General features: G+C 34.3%; 1 protein-coding gene across 1 annotated transcript in view; it reads right to left on the bottom strand.

Moving 5' to 3' along the window:
* The window catches only part of LOC145694027 (alpha-tocopherol transfer protein-like), a 73,899-nt gene that overhangs the window by 12,753 nt on the left and 36,222 nt on the right, over positions 1–24,924 (bottom strand). Inside the window, exons 2-4 of the mRNA XM_081770166.1 lie at positions 22,376–22,532; positions 10,733–10,892; positions 4,593–4,848 (exon numbers count right to left, since the gene is read on the bottom strand). Coding sequence (XP_081626292.1) covers positions 4,593–4,848; positions 10,733–10,892; positions 22,376–22,532 — 573 coding nt within the window. The remainder of the gene's footprint in view (positions 1–4,592; positions 4,849–10,732; positions 10,893–22,375; positions 22,533–24,924) is intronic.

Raw genomic sequence — 24,924 nt, 5'->3', positions numbered from 1 at the left:
CGCCCGAACTATGGGACTTTCTTTTATTGGATTTCCAATTAAAAGAAAAGAATCCTGGATCGTTAGGTAATACATATTAATCACTCGAGTTTTCGAATGCACCTCGTATATATGAAAATTACAATTCATATTTATTTTTATAACAATATTATTATCATATTTATTTTAAATTTTATCATTGACTTCATTTATCTATACATTTAAACGAAATTTGATTTACAAGTTATTTAATTTTAAGTCCTTTTCGGGTCCATTAAAAGGTTGTTACAAGTTAATAATCATTTACTTGGGCATAATGAAGAAGGTTTTGAAAAATATGTATTTATGATATTCATATGGTTGTTCTTTGAACGAAAAAGGATCAAGTACATATATTTTCTTAAAAAATATCAATAATATTCAAGATAAAACATGACAGTTAATATCAGAACAAAAATTAAAGTTACACATTGAACAAAAGACAAGATCTTATCGTAATTATGAATATACAGAATTTGAATAAAAATGCAAACGATAAACGAAATCATAACGACATTTATGGTAAAACAAAAGACAAAAATCAATTGAATATATTCTTTCGGACGCCACAACATTAGCCTAAGTGATATGACCAATGAATTCGTTTAAATTGCATTGAAAGCCATACATCGGTCACAGTCTTGCACGTTACTTACTTCTACAGTTCTTTGTTTCTTATTTTGAGATTTTGTACCATCTATGAAATTTCTACGAAATCCAATTCGAACGAAATTAGATCTAATGATTACATGCTTTCTAAGTGTAAGCAATCGTACTACACTTGGATTAGGTTCAGTTACACGATCACTATTACTGTTACTACTAAGGTTAGGTTCGGTTATCTTGCCGGTAAAATTAGGTTCAGTTTTAATTCGTTTTACTGGTGGCGAGATGTCGTGTTTGTCGTCTTTCCAAAATATTCACGGTAGTCTGTCCTACTACGTTTTTTTGTTTCTTCTGTAATTAGGTTCGGTTACATTACCGGTACATATGAATCTAACATTACTTTTCACATTGGGATCACACTTTAATCTCACATGAATGCTTCGAATTTGATTTCGATTAAGGTTAGTTTGGTTCAGGTTAGTTCTGTATTGCACTATTGATGGATCTTCAAAACTTTGCAATGTCATATCAAGAAGATTGAAATTAACGCACTGCATTACGTTCGGTAAAAAGCACCATCTGATTGTTCACTACTATCATTTTGGTCTTTTCGTTGAATGAACATTTCAATAGCTCTAACTCAATCGACCAATCATTACAAGCATTGGTGGGAACACACGTTCTTTTTCTGAATTTCACGAATACTGGAATAAATTTTCTTCCTGCTACATGAACCAATGACGTGTACATATCATTAAACGGTTCTATTACAATTACTTCATCTCTATAATTAATATCATGTTGAAAGCAACCAATAGCATTCGCTAGATGAAGATGACCATAGCTTTTCGCATATTGATGCATACTAAAATCTTCATTACACGCAGCATCAGCAAGACAATAAAAAACATTCCAATGAAGAGAAAAGTCAGCGTAATCTGATCCAATCAATACTGCAGTTTGTTTTTGAGAACACTCAGCAAATTTCATCCACACATTTAAATCAATGATGTCATATTTTTTCGTTGATGCAAATTTAGGATCTGTATTCTCCATAGTTTCTGTGGAAGGTTCAGGTACACTGTGATCATTAACTATAGTTTCTACCACTTCAATAGAATTTTGCATTTCAGTGAATCTATGTATAATTCATTTCATTTTAAGATCACTTTGCTCAATTCGTAGAGTTGTTTTGTCGATTTTACTATTGAGTTGTGTCATCTGTTCACCAAGATCTTGCTTTAATTGTCCCATCTGCTGACCAAAATCTTGCTTTAATTCTTGCTTCAATTGTCCTATCTGTTGATCGATTTTACTGTCGAGTTGCTTTATTTGTTCCGTTTGTTGATCCATTCGGTCACCAATTCGTTCCATTTGTTGATTCATTTGATCACCAAAATCTTGTTTTAGTTGTTCCTCAAGTTGGTTGATTCGTTCTATTTGTTGTTTAATGAGATCGGCCAGGTCAGAAAAGCTCATTCCCCTGTTGCCATCTGATTCAGATGTATTTCAAATATCAGGAAGACTCATTTTAATATTCCTCGGAATTTTTGTACCACTTCTCAACACGATCAACTCCGTCTTGTTATTTCTTTTATGAAATCATCTCGTAGCCTTATAGTCAATCTGTACCGATGAAATTTATTATTTAGAAGATTGCCTACTTTATTTCAACGAATCTCCTAAAGGTTCCTGACGGCAAACCACCAAAATTTTATAACGTAACTCGTTATACACAGGCCCTCAGTCATAATTATAGTTAGATTATATTAATGAAATCACTTAAAACAGTTATAAAACACTTTATCTTTCCTGGTCTTTATTGTGGCACACACTTATTGAATTAAATACACACCATCATGATTATGCGTATATCCCTTTTTATGATGGTTCCTGAATTATATCAATTATTTATAAAACGTTGCTATGACAACGTAAAGACAAAAACTCGTCACAAATCATCAGATTAGAATCAACTTTTGATTCTCTTTCCTTTTTTGTATTTTCTTCTTCTTCTTCAAACTAGTTACTGCATATTTTAAAATCATACATTGCCCAGAAATATAAGAAAGGATTTAAAACTACACTGAAAATACAAAATATCGAAATACAAGATGTCGTTACAGTGGAAGTACGACAGGATTCTGAAACATGGATATTGAAAATGCAAAATTTAGTATATAAGGAGTTCATATTTAATGAATGTAAAGACTGTTCAATCAAAATATTATAAGATGAATTTAGTTAAAAGATATAATCACAAGTTATATAGTGTGGGAACGAACAAACTTGTTCAAAGTTGTATAGGTGGTAAGAGCTTGCCTTTGGGTCACTATAAAGTAGAAGTAAATGTAGAATTTATGTTGTTATAGTGTAACATAATGTTAGATGTAAGTTCTTGGTGATTATAAAGTTCCATGCACTATTCAATATAATCACAGCTCTTATATCATGTGCAATACTTAAAATCATCTGTTCAAAATGGCAAAATTTAAAGAACTCTATATAGAAAAAAAAATAATCAGAAAATCTTATAATCGTTCATAATATAAACAATCGGATTGTTATTAGAGAATTTGGCGCAGTATTTTTTTCGTAATTTGTGTTTATGTAATTTTTATATATAAAATACTAAAAAGAGGGAAACCCCACAACTCACCTACTAATTAAATATTTTAATTATATTGAACAATGTTTCTCCCCACATGGCCCAATCCATTTGTTGACCCTCACTGACCTGGAAGCAGCGGAGTTAATGCAGTGTTGCAATTCAGACCATAGCACTGACCTTTCCCCACTCAGTTACGGTTGGACAGCTTCTGCTTTATTGACGTTACGTGGCCAAAGCCGAATGCTGACAAGCGGGCACATTCTGTAACGGTTTGCGGTCAATGCAACGCAATATTAGCGATTTAGTTTGCAACATTCAACATATCAGTTATGAAGGTTTTTCATATTTTTCGTTGCGTTGCTGTATGCGGTACGGAATAACCTCCCTCGCAAGGACATTAAGTCATCAGCAACTAACGACAATTACGTTTTTAGTGCTGTCGTCTGCTTTAGACGCTAGTAGTACGTGATTTGAGAATGATTCGTAGAGTGACACGACTATACTTGTTTCTCCCGACTCTTCGGTTTGCTGTACACCGTATGATAAAATGAGCTTGCCAACCAGCCAATATGCAGTTACACAAATATTAATATAAAGTTTAAATATGATTGCGGCCTTTATCTTTTACGCAGCAAAGCATAGTCACGTTCTGTTCCATCAGGATCCGTTTTGAAATAATACAGTTTATGTTGTTATTAGCCGTAATATATTCCTGTAGAAATATACAAATACGAGGGACCTCGTGGCTCAGCGGTAGAGTGTGTACATTATGTGTGTGGGGTCCTTGGTGTGTGGGGTAGAGGTATATTGTAAGTATTTAACTCACTTAACTATGGCTCAGTGGTAGAGCGTTTACCTCTGGTGTGTGGGGTCCTTGGTTCGATCCCAGCTCGCGCCAAGTGAACTTTGTGATGCACAATCACCGTGTGCGTGAGTTTTCTCGGGGTTCCTCCACTTTCTTCATTCCCCCGTTTCATTCGTTTCTCATCATCACCGTCTCCTTTAGTCTAGCCGGTATAAGAGTAGGACGTAAAAATTAAAAATTTCGTTTCATTCTAGACAAATACGATTATTAATGCTGAATCCCAATTATAATTGTGTTGTTCACACTAGTGACATCTATTGGCGTCAGACAGACAAGAGATAGTACAGTTGGAGACAATTATTAGCGTGAGATAATCACTGTTACTAATTAGCATAACGCACTGAAGCCTTTGTCGCTTATAAATTTATACCTTATTATATAACATTGAACGTCTTATCAGATTTTCACGCCTTGTTCATAATAACTCGAACCAAAGGCAAAGAAAACATTAGTAAAGCAAAAAAAAAAAAAAAAAAAAAAAATCGTACCTACCTCTAAAAAGGTAAACATTTTCTTCTTGAGTATCAAATCTCCTCCCAACAAGTTTTCAAGTGTGATGTGTTTGGCGTCAATAACAATGATATCATATCCTCTTGCTACCGGGTTGTACAATTGTATATCTATTGCATTAATTAATCCTTTGGTTAGCGCTATTATCTCTTGATTTGAAGATGTGAAACTCTTGTGTAAACCAAAGAATGATACTACATCTCCATTTGCAGTAAATCGGGGCATCGGAAACACGTACCTGATAAAATTAAATATCGATTCAAGTATAATCATATTCATAAACACAACAAAAAAAGATTCACAATTAGACATTCAAATTTTAATTTTGGTTTCAAGAACAACGAACATCTTTCCAATATACATTCAAATTTTGTCTATAGTTTTAAGAACATTGAAGATTATGTATTTATATTTTAAATGACATTTTAAGAAGAAAAATATATTTGTACTATCCGTTCAATTTTTGGTCACACTTCTAAAACATCAAAAGTACGAGGGCAATTTAGGAAGTAATGCTTTCAAGCCAATTACTTGGCAAATAGTTCCGCAAACATTCTGAACTGATTATCATCATTACACTGATGTTTAAGCTATAGAATGTCAGTTGTTTCATCTTTCTATCTCTTTTCGTTCCAGAGTAATGGATCAATCCATGGTTTCTAGTGGTGACGTCCGATTGAAACAGCGGGCTGCCATTTAATTTCTGACTGGGGAAGGTTGTGCGCCCAGGAACATTCATCGTGGATACATCATTACGACCCGGAAACGAAGCGTCAGTCGATGGAGTACCACCACACATCCTCTCCCCCCCTCCAAAATTCAAAGTTGTCCCATCTGCTTGCAAAGTGTTGACATTCTACTTCATCCTGCCTGCAGTCCGGGTTTGGCGCCCTGCGACTTTTGGCTCTTCCCCAAACTTAAGGATCACATTGGTTTTCCATGCCGTCAGCGAAGAATTGTGGTGGCTACTGGCGACACCACTGCCGAACTGTTGCTTTCACCTAAGCGTCACAACTGTAGCGTTGGCCCTTAAGAGTCTTCATCCCGGCGAAATTAAAATACCGCTAATTTTACAGTAATTATGTGATATCTTCAAATAGATAAAAGATAATCGAAATGTGGAACAAGAGCGCCCTAGATAAAATCATTTTACATGAGATACCGTTATCATGACTCACTTATCTGCTTTCGATTTCGAGCCATTTTGAAAATCGGCATTTATTTTCGCGTTTCTAAACAGCTGAAAACGGAAAGCCGCTAGGTGACTTGCGATAACGGTACCTTACGCAAATAATATTGTCTAGGGCGCTCTTGTTCCATATTTCAATTATCTTTTATCTATTTGAAGATATCATATAATTACTGTAAAATTAGCGGTATTTTAATTTCGCCGGGATGAAGACTCTTAAGGGCCAACGCTACAGTTGTGACGCTTAGGTGAAAGCAACAGTTCGGCAGTGGTGTCGCCACCAGCCACCACAATTCTTCGCCGACGGCATTGAAAACCTTTTTTCGCGTTTGCGCAAGTGTGTTGCCCGTAATGGAGACTATGTTGAAAAATGATACCACCATTTATGGCTGACATTGCAAGCTTTCCACTGATACCTGCGTCGGTGCTATCTGTCAGACACAAGTAAAGGTATCACCTTGGAGGCATTCTTTTCTCAATTACCCTCATATTTTCATGATGTACTCAAAGCACAGAGAAGAATAACGAGAGTAATTCTATTATAAATCCAATTATTAATCATATTTTAACAATATCAAAAATAATCTTATTATATATTTAATTCTTAATCATCTATAAAGTATATCGAAGATATTTTTTTTAATGTGAATTCAGTTATTTGCTATATCTTTAAGTACCTGAAAAATATGTGCGTTATGCACTCAATACTCATACATTAAAGTATATTAAATATATTTTTATTATCCATTCAATTATTTACTACATCAAAATATTTGTATCATACACTCATCATTGCGGGCACTTAACTGCGAGTTAAGCTAATAATTACGCAGTATGAAATTGTTCCCACAAGTGCAGGATGGGTACGAAGTTAGTGATCAGCAATCGTATGCCATTTCTTGGATAATACGTATTGTACTGGGAGAAGAGTCAGATATGAAGGGTCCCTTGGTCACCTTAGCTCACTTTCAAGGGCTTTACCACAGAGAAGTTTGGAACCTGAGGTTATGAGATTTGGGTCTGAAAATCTGTGTTCTTCATTCACAGCTCGTTATATAATTCCAATGGGTTAAAAAAAAAAAGGCTTTTGCTACTGAACGGTTGTGCCGTTTATGCGGCAATGGTTTACAATTTCTTGACTGGACTTTATTTTACAGAACAGAATGACCATAATATACCTATGCATAATAGACAGATGTGCTCGAAGAATCCTGTGATTATTGACTCAATTTGTCTTCGGACGAAGCTTTAACACTTATATCTTGAGTTCGATTGAATTTTTGTGCATATTGTTACTGAAACACGTTTTTACACGATGTTTTGTTGTGTGCTTGTGAGCCATTGCAGGCTTCAACGCGTCAAGGGGAACTTGCTTGAACTCAACAAACTACAATAAACCTGAGTCTCATCTTCTTCTGATAAGCGTCCCAGTCTTCTACAGAACTAATGAAAAGGATACAACATAAAAAGTAAGATAAGCAGTGAAAACATACAAAGTAATAAGTAGGAAAAAGTAACAGAAAAAGTACAAAGTAATAAATATGATAAAGTAAGACAAGGTCAAAAGTAAATAACACAATTGGGGTAAGAGAAACGAAAAATCGGGAATAGGTACAAGGACAGGACTGAAAGTTAGGAAAAAGATGAAAGCGAATAATAATAATAAAAAAAACAGTATAAGTTAAATAATGTAAATGTTGAAAATGTATGTAAAGTGTAAGTGTATATACAGTAAATGTAGTGTAAGTGTGTAAAGGTAGTTCCAATTGATCCTCTTCCTGCAAGCATCGCCACAGAGACAGGAAATGCACCCAGCGACTGCCACCAACAAATTCGTATTCTTGATCTGGAATTGTATCTCTATGGGACTTTTATCATGTTTGTTTACTTACACTATTCGATTTGTAAGTTTAAACTTGAGTGGCCGCTAAATGCCTAGGTAATCTAGGCAAATTGTTGTTGAACCGGGAACAAATTGCAATACAATTTCTGTTAAAGGATTCTTGTGGAAAAATACCTGAGGAAAACGATGGGGAAAAGTCCACCACTCTCCAAAACTAATATTTTAATAAACTACCTCTTGAAAATGAAAGAAATTGAATATTACCGAGATGGAGTAAGGCCACTATGGAGAATTTACCAACACGGCCGCCACGAGATACTATTATTCGCATTGTTTCACTTACGCGCCTCCTGTGTTCCTCCTAATTAACATAGAGCAATGAGTAATACATATTTGTAAAGCGTATGGAACGCAGATTCCAACGATATAACATGGTTTCCCATTTTGCACACCGACTAGAAGAAGAAGAAGAAGAAGAAATTTTTAAAAATCACAAAAAACTCGATTTTTCGAAAATAGCGTGTTGTCCAAATTGGTGACTTCAATAATACATGGATCCTTGCTTTTTTGCAATAGAATAGAGTTGTCAGCACGAGTTTTAAGTATCGGGACATGAAAATTTAGTGTCGGTATCAGATCCGTACAGTTAAACTCGTTTTGTACTATTTTATGGAGAAAAATCAGATCTATAACGTTTCGCCTTTGTTCATTGATACAGAAGGTGTCTATTAATGTTAGATAATTTTCGTAAAATGGATATATTCCAATTCCCTTGTGTGCCAAGTATTTGTAAATTTAGATTGGACTTTAGAATAAATGTACATAAACATTCTCCACTGCATAAACTATGATGCGGGTAATAGAATGAAGTCTATGGTGTTGGGTATATCTATATATCTATATCTATATCTATATCTATATCTATATCTATATCTATATCTATCTCTATCTATCTATCTATCTATCTATCTATCTATCTATCTATCTATCTATCTATCTATCTATATATATATATATATATATATATATATATATGGGACAGAAATAAGCAAGAAAATTTTACTGCCACAAGAAAAAAGCTACTAGCCCACATCCCACAATAGACATCATTAACTTATCTTCGGTATGATATTAAATACCCGCCCCGGGCGAGTGGGTGACTGGTTATTTGCATCCCTGATATATATATATATATATATATATATATATATATTGTACTTTCATATTACCAACAATAGTTTTGTATTTGATGTTGCACATCCTTTCAAGATTATGTACAACTTTTTGTAGTTTGTAATTGCCCTTGAGTGTTAAGTACAAATAAATTATTATTATACGAAAGGAAACTGACCAAAGCAGAGATAGTAATCTCGGTTTTTTATTCGTACACTTTAATCGAAATGTGTATTTTAAACGGAGAAAGCGGTTTGAATTTTTTCACAAAGAATATTGGCTGCATCGCTTAAAATGATTTTTTGAACATAGTTAACGCTTGAGTCAGGCTAGGTTTTTATGTTTTGATTCGGATTCAAATGCGTTTCCCAAGGACGGAAAGGGAAAGGCGGAAAGGTACAAACCTTTCCATACAAATACATGGTACTTCAGCTAGATTTCCTATAAACATCGGAACAAGTGCAATTTCCTTATGGAAAGACAATGCTAACTTCATTTCCTCTATGTTTCCATCTAAGATAACAAATTGCATGTTACACTTTGTAACAGTTTCATTAAATAGAAAAAAAAGTTGATAGTCGGTTAAAATGGTGAACAGCGCCACTGAGTTTATAGCGTTAATGACGAGTACTAGAACTTGAAGGTTGTGCGCGGGTATAGAGTAGGCTCATAATTAGGACAACGATCGAGAACTGGACACAGTCAAATATTCGTAAATTCAAGTGCTATAGAAATTGTTCTTGGTGGAAAGTTCTTAAGTTATATATGTAGTTTAGAGTGACAATGTGAAACAGTTTATCGATCGATAAGTTAATGTGTTTGGTTGGCGGAATTAGAACAAAGATTACAAAGAAGAATATTTTGGCTACTTCATTCAAATAATTAATTTATCTAGATTATGGGAACGACTACCTTTACATTTACGAGTGTGTGTTACATTTTGTGAATACCCTTGATGATATTTGTCTCATTAAAGTTTTTGAGTGGTAATATTATACTCAAATTTTCACATTTATAGTGATTACAGTAAGTTCAAGAAATTAGTCCATTTCGAGTGAGTTTAGCAACCCAATTAATAGCTTTTGAAGTGGGTCTAGTGTTCCATATTTACTTTTTGGAATGATAACGTTAAATGCATTGTACAAGAAATAAAATTCGCTATGGAAGTAATAATTTCTAGAACCAGCAATGTTGGTAAGTGTTGAATTCTTGTTCAAAATACTTAGTCTCATGATTATTTCAGAAATTAGTCGTTTTGTTGTAAAGCATAATATTTTGTTATTTTGTTCATTAAATAATCAGTCAATTTAAATTCCTTGATTTTCATTACTAATTTTGGAATTACATTATTTCATATTTGGAGTATAGTAACTCAGATTTAAATGTTTTATTCATCATATTTAAAATCAGTTATGTGTATGTACTCAAACAGTACATGTCCAATGGCGCTAGTCTTTGTGGGGAAAACTTCACTCAGACTACGTTACAACTTGTTGAAGTATGAATATGGTGTTCTGAAACCACTTGACTATAACTTGACGCAAAAGTAAGTAATTAAAATTGTCATAGCAGTTTTCTGCCATCAAAACAGGTTCTATATCCATCCACCTATAGACCTAAACCCTCTTAGGTTACATTAATCAGTAATCGTAGATTGATTTACTGTTTCAGAAAAGAAATTAGTTTTATATATCTCCGAAAGCATCTTGAAAATATCCTGAAATTCAGGGATAGAATTATGAATAATTACTTCAAACAATTGAACTAGTCATTTCCCTGTTTATCTAAGCAAAGATTTTTTTATTCTAAACGGAAACCAGCTATGACCTTTAAACCTTCCTGTATTCCATTGAATAGGAAAAATAGTAAGGCAATACTACTAGTTAAGACTAGTACTTAACGTTACTAGTTACTTACGCTATTGAATAAAACAGCTTAAAGTCTTCTGAGAGTGGGTCTCTGTTCGTGCAAAACTCTGGGGAGGCAGCTCGCATTGAGAACAAATTGTCTAGTTTCTTCTTCGTCTTTTCCAGACTATATTTACATGCACGCAAATAAATAATTATTAAACTATCCCCTGTAAAAACAAGAGAAATAATCAATCTAAGATAAAACTCAACATATACTTCAATTCAGGTTAAAGACTGAAATTGAAGACTGCACTATGTTACAATTGTTTTCTAATAGTAAAATTGCTAATTCTCCCCAACAACCAGGGCCGGCGCGAGGAGGAATCGAGGCGTGCCACCGCCCAGGGTGGCAAATTTGAAAAAGAAAAGAATACTATGAAAATATAATGCTTCGTAAGCCCACATGGAAAAATAAAACTGTGTTCACCTGAGAATGTAATGAAATAACCAATCATGATGGGAATGGGAGTCGCAATACTTTTGAACTTGCAATTTTAATAATTTAGTCAAAATATGAAATTAAAATAAATTAATGAAATTTGAAAATGCTTTTTGTATGTTTTAGGATTAACTAATTCATATCGGACTTCCGAAGAAAAAAAATATTTTATGACCGTGTCAATAGTGACAACTCCCAGTCACGACCCCTCTTCAGTTTTATTAGAAAGAAGAAAGAAAGAGTGAGAAAAGAGAAGAAGGTAGGATTAAGGAGGAAAAGAGAAACAGGAAAGGGAGAAACTAGGGATAAATGATTACTGGATAATTATGGACATGTGGTAAAGAAACTTGAATAGTTATTAAAAAGGTGGTTCATACTCGAAGGTTATTACTTGAGGATCACTTCTGAAGTGATCCCGAAGAGACACATATTCCTACATACGATCCCGACTTGGATCCAGGCAACTGCACAAGTGAGAGTTGCCCTAACCCAGCTCAGTTGACGAGAAGGTTAAATTTAATTGTTTGTCTATTGTTTCGAAATGCTGAATAATCTGTATCCAGTATTTGAACTTCTGCAATGAAGATCTAATACACATTTGAATCAGCCCCAAAAAAAAATAAAATAAAATAAAATAAAATAAAATAAAATAAAATAAAATAAAATAAAAATAAAAAAATAAAAACAAAAAATACATATTTTCCACATATAGAAATTTTGAGATTTCTGGAAAGAACTGTGGTTATTCAGGCTCATTCTGTTATTTTGGCTTTTCTCCTAGAGCCGATTTAAACTACTTTAGAATCAGTTATCTTCCATAACCTTCGTCATACACTAATACATATGAGATGTTATTACACACTTATTATGAATATTATCACAGTAAATCAATATTAAATACTACTACTTAAGACTAAATTTACCATTCATTCACACACACTCACATACATACAAGATAGCGTATTAACATTGGTAATAATAGTTTTCAAAGAAACCATCTAACAAGTAAACCTTACGTTTGGGTGAATCGAGTTGCTGACTGAGACACATATGAGAAAGTAGTACTAAATGTGGTCAGTATTTCAGTGAAGTTATAGGTGCGAAGCTCCAGGGGTTTAGGAGATACAGCTACCAGAACATCACATGGAAGTACAGAATAGTCTTCATACACTTGGAGGTAAAAGCTCTATAAGACCTCTTGTAACGACAAAAGGTGAATAAACAATATATGGGTACATATTAGGACTAGGTGGAAGTCATATAGTAAGGGTATGCTTGACGGCGGCCATCTTGAAATCCGCCATTTTGAATTAAGGTTAAGTTTTTAAAATAGGAATAGGGTCATGTGATACATGATTTAAGGCGCAAATTTAATCAAAAGAACAATGGTGACGTTAATTTGATTTACGCGCAATTGGTAAAAAGTTACAGGGAAATTAAATATTGTTGCAGCATATGTATTAGACCTTTACCCCACCTTGTAAATGTTGTGTTAATGATAATAATTAAATAAAAAGCAGGTAGATAAATATTAGGTCTATGGTAAGAGTTGCCTTGATGGCGGCCATGTTCAAATCCGCCATTTTGAATCAGACAAAAGTTTTAATCAGAAGAACAATGGTGACGTTAATTTGATTTACGCGCAATTGGTGAAAAGTTACAGGGAAATTAAATATTGTTGCAGCATATGTATTAGACCTTTACCCCACCTTGTAAATTTTGTGTTAATGATAATAATTAAATAAAAAGCAGGTGGATAAATATTAGATCTATGGTAAGAGTTGCCTTGATGGCGGCCATGTTCAAATCCGCCATTTTGAATCAGACAAAAGTTTTAAACAAAACGCATAACAGTGACACCTTATTAATAGCAATTTTTACCATAACTCCATCGGTATAACCATTTTTGCTTTATCATTAAATGGATTGCTCCTTACGACTACTGCTTAGACAGAAATGTTAACAACAAATGTGTCAAGTGTAACTCGATTGCCTTTGTCAGGTGTGCTCACTGTGAGCAGAGCATTTGTGCAAGTCATGCACTATTTTCTGAACTACATATTGATTGTACTAATTGAGGATTTTTCTGGAAGAAAGACCCAAGTTCAATTATGACTCAATTTTACTTTGGTCATTTTTCCTTAAATTAGCAACTTGTTTATGCGATAACAAATGCTGGTTAATGATAAAGCAAAAATGGTTATACCGTTGGATTTATGGTAAAATTTGCTATTAATAAGGTGTCAATGTTATGCGTTTTGTTTAAAACTTTTGTCTCATTCAAAATGGCGGATTTGAACATGGCCGCCATCAAAGCAACTCTTACCATAGACCTAATATTTATCCACCTGCTTTTTATTTAATTATTATCATTAACACAAAATTTACAAGGTGGGGTAAAGGACTAATACATATGCTGCAACAATATTTAATTTCCCTGTAACTCTTTACCAATTGCGCGCAAATCGAAATTAACGTCACCATTGTTCTTCTGATTAAATTTGCGCCTTAAATCATGTATCACATGACCCTATTCCTATTTTAAAACTTAACCTTAATTCAAAATGGCGGATTTCAAGATGGCCGCCGTCAGGTATACCCTTACTATATGACTTCCCCCTAGTCCTAATATGTACCCATATATTGTTTATTCACCTTTTGTCGTTACAAGAGGTCTTATAGAGCTTTTACCTCCAAGTGTATGAAGACTATTCTGTACTTCCATGTGATGTTCTGGTAGCTATATCTCCTAAACCCCTGGAGCTTCGCACCTATAACTTCACTGAAATACTGACCACAATTAGTACTACTTTTTAATATGTGTCTCAGTCAACAACTCGATGCACCCAAACGTAAGGTTTACTTGTAAGTACAATTTGGTGAACATTTTTTACATTTAGTAAGAAATTAAGACACAAAATTTCATAAACATGCAATAAGTATACATTTACATGGGTCAATTCACATACAAAATTGCATAATAGTAATGTAGTAGTATATACACCTATATTTAGATATTTTTTTATTAATAGACATGCTCAAAAGAAAAAAGGAAATTATATTTTTATTTAGCTTTTGGTAAAAAATAATATAAATTTGTTAATTAGTTTAATATACAAATTTGACAATATACAAATATACAAATTTGAAAAAAAATCTTAACATGAGGATTTGTAATGAGTCTATCTCATTTATGAGTATTTTGAAAGTGATTTTAAAAGAGTCCTTTCTCGTACTTCATCTTAACTATACTATTCTATATATCGTCGAAGCACCCTTCTGGTGTCCACAATTTTCACTTTTTGCATTTCTTATCTTTGCAGATAAGGATGTATATACGTTAATCATATTTATTCGATTTTATAAGGAATTTAACACATATTGAGTTTGTATTCATCAACACTTCTCCGGTTTCGGGGGTTTAAGAGATCAAAGTCTCGTCAATCGTATCATGATGACCATGTTACGTATCCTGTCATTGGCTTACTATCACATTCACTATCTTTCAATAAATGTCGCTTTGTATTACTAATTACACTCATTCATCGTTAGACTTGCACTATATATATGCCTGCACGAGAATTTTCCAAGTTCAGAAGGATTTTTGCTGGTATGATAAACACAACTAAGATGGAAACACTGGAAAAGTTTGAGGATTCGTATGGGAGGGACGAAAATTGAAGTGTAGTTCTATAGAAGGATTTTACTTTTACTAATTTGATGGTTGATTCAAGGACACATTAGGGTTACAATGACCTGCCTAAATCTCATGCTACATGCAGTTAGTATATTACATACGATGTTAGTTGTTACATAGATTACTTAATTACATTACAAAGTTTGACGAGAATATCTAACATACGGGGGTATTTTACAACTTTTCCATTTTATGATTTTTTATCGGATATTTCGTAACTATGGAAACCAAAAACCAAAAGGGTAAGTACTAAGACACTTTACACATATTTATCTACTCACTTTAACATTATACATTTTACTTCAATATTATATTCATATTCCAAACATATTCATATCTCAACACACACACACACACACACACACACACATACATACTATATATATATATATATATATATATATATATATATATATATATATATATATATATATATATATATATATATATATATATAATTATTCAACGTTTCAAATTATTAACCCCGACAAATTGAGTTTTAAGGTTGCAACACTTTACATAAAATATCCGTACAATACAAATTAAACTAATTAGCGCGCATAATGATAAAATTAGAATTCTCAAATATTTTATTTAAACTGGGAAACATTTAAATAGCATGGCAGGCACGAAAACACATAATATGTATAAACATATAATTCTAAATGTTAACACTATGTTTGGGCCCAGAACAACTACATCAACATCTACATTTGTGATTATCAATGAAACAGAAATAGACACTGATTGATAATCTGTAGTAATTCTGAACGAATAACGGAAGGAAAGTAAAATGATATCGGGTACTCAACCATTGCCCACTACTGCAGTGAGTCGGAATATATGTTCCCTTGACCTTCCACATTACCGAATACCTCTACGAGTTGTGTCTCGCGACATCTCAGCTGGTAAGTTAAATTCAAATGATATATGCCGAATGATTGATATATGTCGAGTTCAAAACACTGGGGGCAAGGTTAAAAATTTTAAAAAATCTTGAAGAAGAGAAGAGAAGAGAAAGAAAAAGCGCCGCCAAAGAAATAAGCCAGGACACTAAAACTACAAAGATAAGTGGTCGAATTTCAACATGCAACAATCCACAACCAAATATACATTCAAATGCCGAAAAAGTGGCCTACTAAAAGGAGTAGCCTAAGATAAATATCTCCACACCCACAGCTAGTCCGTGTCCTGAGCGAGATTTCCACAAAGACAATGTCTTTATGGAAATCTCACTTCGCGCTGTATCCGGCTGAGACCTTGGAGACTCCGGCACTACCGGAAGGATGGTGTGGTTTGTTAATTTAGGATTTCTAAAAATATTATCCGATCCCTCAGAAACTGAGAAGAGTTTCGAGTAAAGTATGGAAAACTAGACTAATGTAGATAAAACAGAAGAAATCCTAACAGGGACTTGCCAGATTAAAAATAATAAATAAAATAAATTTTGTACTAGTAAGTTATCTGCCAAATCTTACTAGTAGCTCCCAATCCGCAAGGGTACCGACCTTGAGCGTCAACTAATTTCAAACACTATATACTAGAAATAAAAGAAGTGAAAATTCATGGGTATGGGGTCTAAACGCTCCGGTACAGTAAAACGAAGTCTACTGTAATACATTTTCTATATTATTCAATTCTATTCACTTTGTCATCTCTGCGGACAGTAGTAAACTTTACTTAATGAGGTGACTTGGAAAAAAAGGTCAAAGTTGCAGAGTAGTATCGTAAAAGTAAACTGAACGAGTAATTTTAAATTGTATCAATTCTGCAAACGGTTATTCTATTCTTTGATTAACTGGAAAATATCCGGAATCATTTACTATATGACTATCATTCGTATTGTCAGGCCGGTCGATCAGTTAACTATTGGATGTCAAGGCACGAAGTGAAAATACCATCCATCATTTTTACGTAACACACTACCCTCATACAAAATTCTAACGTGATAATTAATGTACTAAGAATTTATCATTATATATATAATTAATATCTTGTAGCAAACTTTACCACTGGGCACATATATACATGGGTGTCCTATTATTTATTCATACTCTTTACCACACACACACACACACACACACACACACACATATATATATATATATATATATATATATATATATATATATATATATATATATATATATATATTAATATTATCATTACTCATTTATTTATATATTTATTTTTTCTCTATAACGTCGATTTAATTTCAGACACCCCATACTATATCAATACGTCCGAGACTGTTCCAAGCAGTCTTATTATCTATATTAAAATCAGCAAATTCTTATAGTACATTAACTAACACGTGTGATTTTATATAATCTGGTACGAATTTATTTCACGGCAAACTACGGTAGATTTCGCTTCACGACTTCTAATTATGTTATATGGAAGGAAAACTTAATATAATTTACTACATGCAATTATATTTCGGAAAATGTCAACAATGAAATCGTTCACAGAAAGCAAATGAAAGAGAACTCGTAACTGCAGCCTGGCAACAAAAATAATGCCATATAGGTAAACTTCAAGTTAAAAGAAACAGCAAAGTTTACTATTATTTATAATTTGATTACCGGGCTATATAAATGATTGTGCTTTTCCGGAAAGTTAATTTACGATGTGAGTTATCTAGAAATCTATTCTTATGGGCCAAAATTAATATTTATTCATTATTTATAGCAAAAGAAGGGTCATTTTCGTGTTGACCAGTGCACTATTTGAGTAACAAGACACTAGCAGCGAATAATTCTCAACTCGGACGGGCTGGCGTTAGTAGTACGAAAACAACCTGTGCATGAAAAAATATTCTTTGTACTCTGTTATCTTCTAGCTATAAGTACTATACGGTACAGAATTAACTATAAATTTTAATTATGGATCAATGCACTTACTACGAGGGACCAAAGGAGACGGATAATCCACAAACAACAATGCACTGTCCGTACATAACTAAGTCATACACTTACTGACATGTTACTTCGGTCAAATCACTAAATTATACTCACACACATGCATGCTACATACTACATAAACTAAGTAACATATCAATACATATCATTACATACGTTAAATCATGTTATCACACGAATTCACTATATGCACAACATTCTAAATTGGCTCTGTAAACTTTGGAAAAAGAAACTGAATAACCAAGCCCAATGGCTCTATCACTGATTTAAATCATAGTTATTCAAACACTTTTAATGCCCCAGAAAGAACATATTAAAACTGCTAATGGTAAGGGTCCCTTTCCTGAAGGGAAAATAACCCTAACAAAAAATCGTTCAACCCATCTCTGTTGGAAGCCTTAGTCAGTTCAGGAATAAATGAGAGCCCCTGTTCTAACTTTACACGGACATTGTGAAATTGAACTTAATGATAACGAAACCTACAACTACCGCCATGTTAATAATAATAAAAAAATCACATTTACTACATATACGGAACTATACGTGGACAGGCCTATCGTAACCTAACTGGATTTTTTTTTTGGGGGGGATAACAGGAGTTACCAACGGAAAACACTAATCTTCAAACAGTTGCGGAAAAGATTACTCACTACGATGAATCCTGTTCATAATTATTATCATTGACGAACATGGCATCGCTTGAGCTGAAGTTTATATTTCACCAATTTTTTAATTGTTTCTGATGAAGTTTCAATGAGTTAATGCTCTCAAAAGCTTCCTGAATGGTTCATTTTGTAAATAAAACTAATTTTAACTGGTTTACTACCTTTTTGTGGAGAAATCAAAATGTTTATCCAAAGCCAACTAATACGTGGTTGCTCGCAGCTTTTCCAGGTAGAGAATGAGAAGAATCGCGCCTTAATACTAGCGCTTCGCAAATAGTTCCAGTCATAACAAAGAGTTTGGCGTTGTAAGGAATATAAAACGAATAGAAGATGGTAAAAACTGGATGAAACCGGATTTTGGGATGATATGGGCATTTCAGAGGGACGAAAGGGGTCTAAATTATTTTGCCATATATCAGATTGGAGGATAATTTCAAGAATTTCTGTCATTGTGGGCCTATGTTTTCACATAGCATTAAGGTGTATAATTTTAATACTCATCCATTTGAAATGCCCATATATAAAATTGAAATTAAAATAATGTATAAATAAAGATATTATTCCCCGAAATATAATTTCTACTAGGTTATTCAAAGTTTCCACGTTAATTTTGACTTAAATAAAGATCAAATGAACTTACTACATAGACCAAAAATATATTTAAAAAAAAATCGTAGAGTACAGTACGTTCAAAAAATATTGGATCCCTTCAAAAAAAAATCTCATTACATCGACTGTAATGGTATATTACAGTAATTGAACTTACTTCACTCACATTCAGGAAAATACTCACTCAGGAAATTCAGAGCATTCCTCCTCATTTTCATTCCAGCGAATTTGCCTCATAGTATAAATGATTTTATTAGAATCACCGTAGTCAAAAGAGATCCTCCAGAGCAATTAATCTACTTCTACAACTGTACCAGAGATAATTTCAACCGTTGGTTCACAGGTAACTGTTACAAGTACACATTATTATATAATTGCAAAACTCTGTTCAGAAAGTGGTTAGTTTATTGAGAAAGTAAGAATGCTATATTCTGTTATTGTTCCTAATTATTTTCCACCAGTAAAAATATCTTTCACAGGTACAATTGCCGCTACATTTCTGAAGCTTTAGCTAGTCATAATAGGTCTCCTATTCACCTTGAGTAACAAAGAAGGTGGATGGAGCTTTCGATAAGACTGAAGAGTGGTCTTGAAATTGACACAGAGCACCAGAAAAGGTTAAATTCCGAAGCACAACATTGGAAGAACGTAATAGAATGACTTGTTGCAATAATACAGTTTTTAGGTGAACAATGTCTATGGATACACGGAACATCAGATACCTTTATACAAGTAATAATGATAATTTTCTGAAACTGGTAGAACTCTTTGCAAAGTTTGACAGCGTCATGGCCGAACACATTAAAAGGGTTTGGGTACAAAACCTCGAGGCCAGAACCTCGCGGCGACAACCTCGCGGACCAAAACCTCGCCTGGCCAAAACCTCGCCTCCCAAAACCTCGCGTCCCAAAATCTCGCCAGGCCGAAACCTCGCCTGGCCAAAACCTCGCCGCCCAAAACCTCGCGGGACAAAATCCCGCCAGGCCGAAACCCCGCCTGGCCAAAACCTCACCGCCCAAAACCTCGCGGGCAAAAATCTCGCGGGGCCAAAACCTCGCGGGCCAGAATCTCGCAGGGCCAAAACCTCGCGCCCCAAAATATCGCCATACCCAAAATCTCGCCTGACCAAAATGTAAATGTTCCAACAGATGATAAGGATGACGGTATAAAAGACGCTGTTTCAGAAGAAGTATCACGGGTATTTGACCAAGTCCCGCGGTACCATATGAAAATTATATTTCTGTATTAGAAGATTTCAATGTGAAGGTAGGGCGACAGGATGTTTTTAAACTGGTTATAGGGAAAGAAAGTCTGCATAAGGAAAGTAATGACAACTAACGAGATTAGTTTCGTGAACTTTGGAACATCCAAAAACTTAAAATTTTAACAAAAATCTAATAATATTTATGAAAGTATGAAATAATATATGAGTTTTTACGACGTCCCTTGATTATGTCCTATAGGTTAAAGGAGACGTAGATGACCAGGATGAAGGAAATGATCGAATAAAGAAAGTGGGAGGAAACGGGAATAACCCGAGAAAGCCCACGCACACGATGTTTTGTATATTATTATTATTATTATTATTATTATTATTATTATTATTATTATTATTATTATTATTATTATTATTATTATTATTTGTTTCATAAAAGTTTCATTCGCGGCGAGGTTTCGGCCCGGCGAGATTTTGGGCGGCGAGGTTTTGGCCCGGCGAGATTTTGTCCCGCGAGGTTTTGGCCACGCGAGGTTTTGGGCGGCGAGGTTTTGGCCACGCGAGGTTTTGTCCCGCGAGGTTTTGGGCGGCGAGGTTTTGACCACGCGAGATTTTGGCCCGGCGAGATTTTGTCCCGCGAGGTTTTGGCCGGCGAGATTTTGGGCGGCGATGTTTCGGCCCCGAGATTTTGTCCGTATACCCATTAAAAGAGCCATGAGAGGACAAAATAAATACCACCATTACTTAGGAAAAATTGACCAAAATGAAATTATTAAAATTCTTAGTGAACAAATTAAAAGTAAAACACTCTCTTTGTTGAGAGCTGCAAAATATTATACTATAATACTAGACTGTACGCCTGATATTTCTGGTACATAGCAAATGACAATAATGGTTTGTTTTGTTTAAATTACATACAGTAATGGAGAATGCCTTGTAAAAATTTGCAAACACTTCCTTAGTTTCATACCGTAACAGACACCACTGGTCTAGAACTGACAGAATAGCTCAAGGAAATAAACATTCCTATCGAAGACATGAGGGGGCTAAGGATATGCAATGGTTCCGCTATGAAAGGCAAACATTCAGCTATTCAGAAGAGAATTTTAGAAATAAATTTCCGAACCTTCTATGTTCATTGCATTAGTCATTCACTAAACCTTGGCGTTAACGACACAGCCACAGCATCTCACGTAAGTACGGCGTTTCATGTTTTTGTATAGTTAAAAAAGTTTGACTTTTTATTTCTGCGTCAGTTTAACGTTGGGCCATACTAAAGAAACATATTAGCGGTCTCACTTTAAAACCATTAAGCACTACAGGGTAGGAGAGCCGAATTGATGCTCACTTTACTTAGATATCAAATAGGGTTTTTATGATGCCTTACTTCAAATAAGTAACGACAATTGAACAGACAGAATGGTCGCCCACGATGCTTTGTATATAGCAAACCAGCTGTACTTTACTTTGCTCACTCGTTATCTCGTATGACTTCTTACTCCACATAAACATGGCCTCCAAAGCATTGATTCTCATATGTCAGTATGGTTTCTTGCAATTAGACTACTTTGAGAGGAGCAGAAATGATGCAAAGCTTCAATCTTATTTAGTTAATGCAATGAAGATGGCATTAGCATTAGATACGAATGATTCACGGATCGAAGTCGAAAGAAGAAGAGACAGTTTCAGTACGAGGCATAGGATGAAGCTATTGAAGGTCCACAGACAAGATACAAGATCGAGTTTTACTACCAAGTTCTAGACTTGATTGTGTTAGCTTTAAGAGGAAGGTTTGAGCAACTTAAATATCACAGCGAGTATTTCGATTTTCTTTACGATGTAAGTTATCTTAAAGATATGCCACCTGAACTTTTGTCTGAAAAGTGTACTAAACTCACCAGCATTTTAACACACTAAGAGAGGAAAGTATCAACTCCAATGATTTGAAAGACGAACTGAAAGTGTTATCACTTTAATTAAGCCTAAAAGTTCACCAAACGAGACTTTAAAATGAATTAAGGATCTTGACTTTGCTCCCAATGTTAGTGTTGTTGTAGTTTGTCATTCTGTTAGAAGAAATCAACTTAAATGAAACGTACTTACCAACATCATTTGGAAGGTGAGGCTGCTGCTCCAGCCAGTCCTTAATCTTTTCTACATCTCTTTCCAACTGGGATGGATTCTCTCCTATTTCATCTAAGATAGCTTTCTCTTCAGAATCGGATAGTACGTGGTATTTCATGGTTTCTTGCTTGCTTTCCTAAAACATAGAAATAAAAAAAAATATTAAGTTTGTTTCTAATTGGGAAAGCCTGTATTCGGTGATTAAGAGACGAAATTAAAATGCCGCTAATTTTACAGTAACTATGTGATATCTTCAAACAGATACAAGATAATCGAAAAGTGGAACAAGAGCTCGCTAGACAATATTATTTTACAATGATACTGTTATCACGACTCACATATCTGCTTTCAATTTCCAGCCATTTAATAAAAATCGGCATTTATTTTCGCGTTTTTAGCTGACTGCAAACGGAAAGAAACTAGGTGACTCGTGATAACGGTACTTAATGCAAAATAATATTGTTCTAGTGCGCTATTGTTCCACATTTCGATTATCTTTGTCTATTTGAAAATATCACATAATTGCTGTAAAATTAGCGGTATTTTAATTTCCATGTGATTAGTTCTCTTAAGCTTGTAATTCTATATCATTATTAGCATACTAACGAAAAAAAAACTATATAGATCTCATTAGATATATTATCTAATCAAAAACATATAAATCTGATCAACAAAATAGTATAGAAGACTGTAAATCATCATACGTAGATATCTAGAAAACCCAGAAAAAATATTATTTTACAAATCTAAACATCCTAAAAATCCTAAAAATCATAAAAATCGATGCTGTGTAATAACCACTACCTTTTAAGATGAAACCGATACTGAAAACCCTAAAAAAAAAAAAAAAAAAAAAAAAAATGATACTGTATAATAACCTTACCTCAAATACGGCAAATTGTGGATATATTAAAATATCAAATAATACTTTTGATAAAGTGGATACTTTTAAATATCTAGGATTAATATTAACAGACGAAAACCATATTCACGAAGAAATTAAATGTCAATTTAAAGAAGGGAATTCGTGTTATTATTCAGTTTAAAATCTCTTGTCGTAGAGAATTCTGTCGATGAATTTGAAGCTGAAAATATACAAAATGACAATTATGCCTGTTGATTCTGTATGGTTGCGAAACATGGTCGCTTACTCTGAGGGAAGAACTTAGACTGAAAGTATTTGAGAATAAGATCTGAGACAAATATTCGGACTCAAGAGGAACGGGAATGGGGAATGGCGGAAACTTCATAACGAGGAACTACATAATTTATACGGTTTATCAAACATTGTTAGGGTGATCAAGTCTAGGAGGCTCAGGTGGGCAGGTCCTGTAGTTAGGATGGAAGAAAGTAGGAACGCTTTCAAAGTCGTAGCTGGAAGACCAATCGGAAAGCAACCATTCCGAAAACCTAGACGCAGATGGGAGGACAAATTAGAATGGATCTCGCAGTTTTTATTTTTGTTTTTTTGGAATACAAAGTAGAAACTGGATCGAGTTGGCTAAGGATACAAGTCAGTGGAGAGCTTTTGTGAACGCGACATTGCACCTCCGGGTTCCATAGGTCATAGAGTTAATTAGTTAGTTAGTTATTAAGATGAAACTCATGTAGAAAAACGAATTATTATGTAAATCTAAAAATTTATACTACGTAACAACCAACAATTAGATATTACGATGAAATTGCACTGAAAACCCAGAAAAACGAATTATAAAGTAAACCTAAAAATTGATTTTTTTGTAATAACGACTACCTATTGAGATGACCTACCACTACGCACCTTAGTGTTGGTAAAATTGTCATGATGTTTGAAATCCCATATAACACTTTTAATAATTACATTTGATGTTGATCTAATGTATTAAATTTCAAGGTAACAGCCTTGACGATAAAGTATCTTCAGAGTCATTTTTAGCGTCGTACTAAGAGTTTGACTAACATACCATGCTAACTTCCGTATTTAGAAACACGTGAGTGATCCAAACAACGATTCCTACGTGCTTCTAAATACAGAAGGTAACGTAACACTTTAGGGTCCAGAGCGTCTTACAAAATTTACATAGGGAAAGTCAAATGTGCCATAACCTCATTCGTTCCGAACAGTGGCGTAGCAGCTGCCCCCGCAACCCCCGCAGTGCGGGGGGGCCCCGATGTATAGGGGCCCCGAAGTCTTGCGATGAATAAAGTTTTAAAGAAGTAGAACTTCCACCTTACTTGTGTCGGCTTTACAAATGGGGCCCCTTCTCTGTACTTTGCGGGGGGGCCCGCAAAAGTGTGCTACGCCACTGGTTCCGAAGAAATATAGTGATTTTTGACTTTTGAATCGGGATAACGAGGAACTGAGAAGCGAGAGAACAATGTAAAACGCTTTCCTTATGTAATGAAAAAGGTGGTCGTTAATGGCATGGGAGGAATTATTGATAACCTCATGAAAGATAATTTATTGATGGTAATTAAGACTTTGACAGTTATGAGTTTGACACTGACCACCGCATAGACAATTAGAGAGGTATAGGAAGCTTATGAGA

The sequence above is a fragment of the Thermobia domestica genome, chromosome 9 (assembly GCF_964235325.1).
Source record: "Thermobia domestica chromosome 9, izTheDome1.hap1.1, whole genome shotgun sequence".
In the NCBI taxonomy this organism is placed as follows: domain Eukaryota; kingdom Metazoa; phylum Arthropoda; class Insecta; order Zygentoma; family Lepismatidae; genus Thermobia; species Thermobia domestica.
Note: the sequence above shows the minus strand (reverse complement) of the source record. Positions and strands in the feature narration are given on the sequence as shown.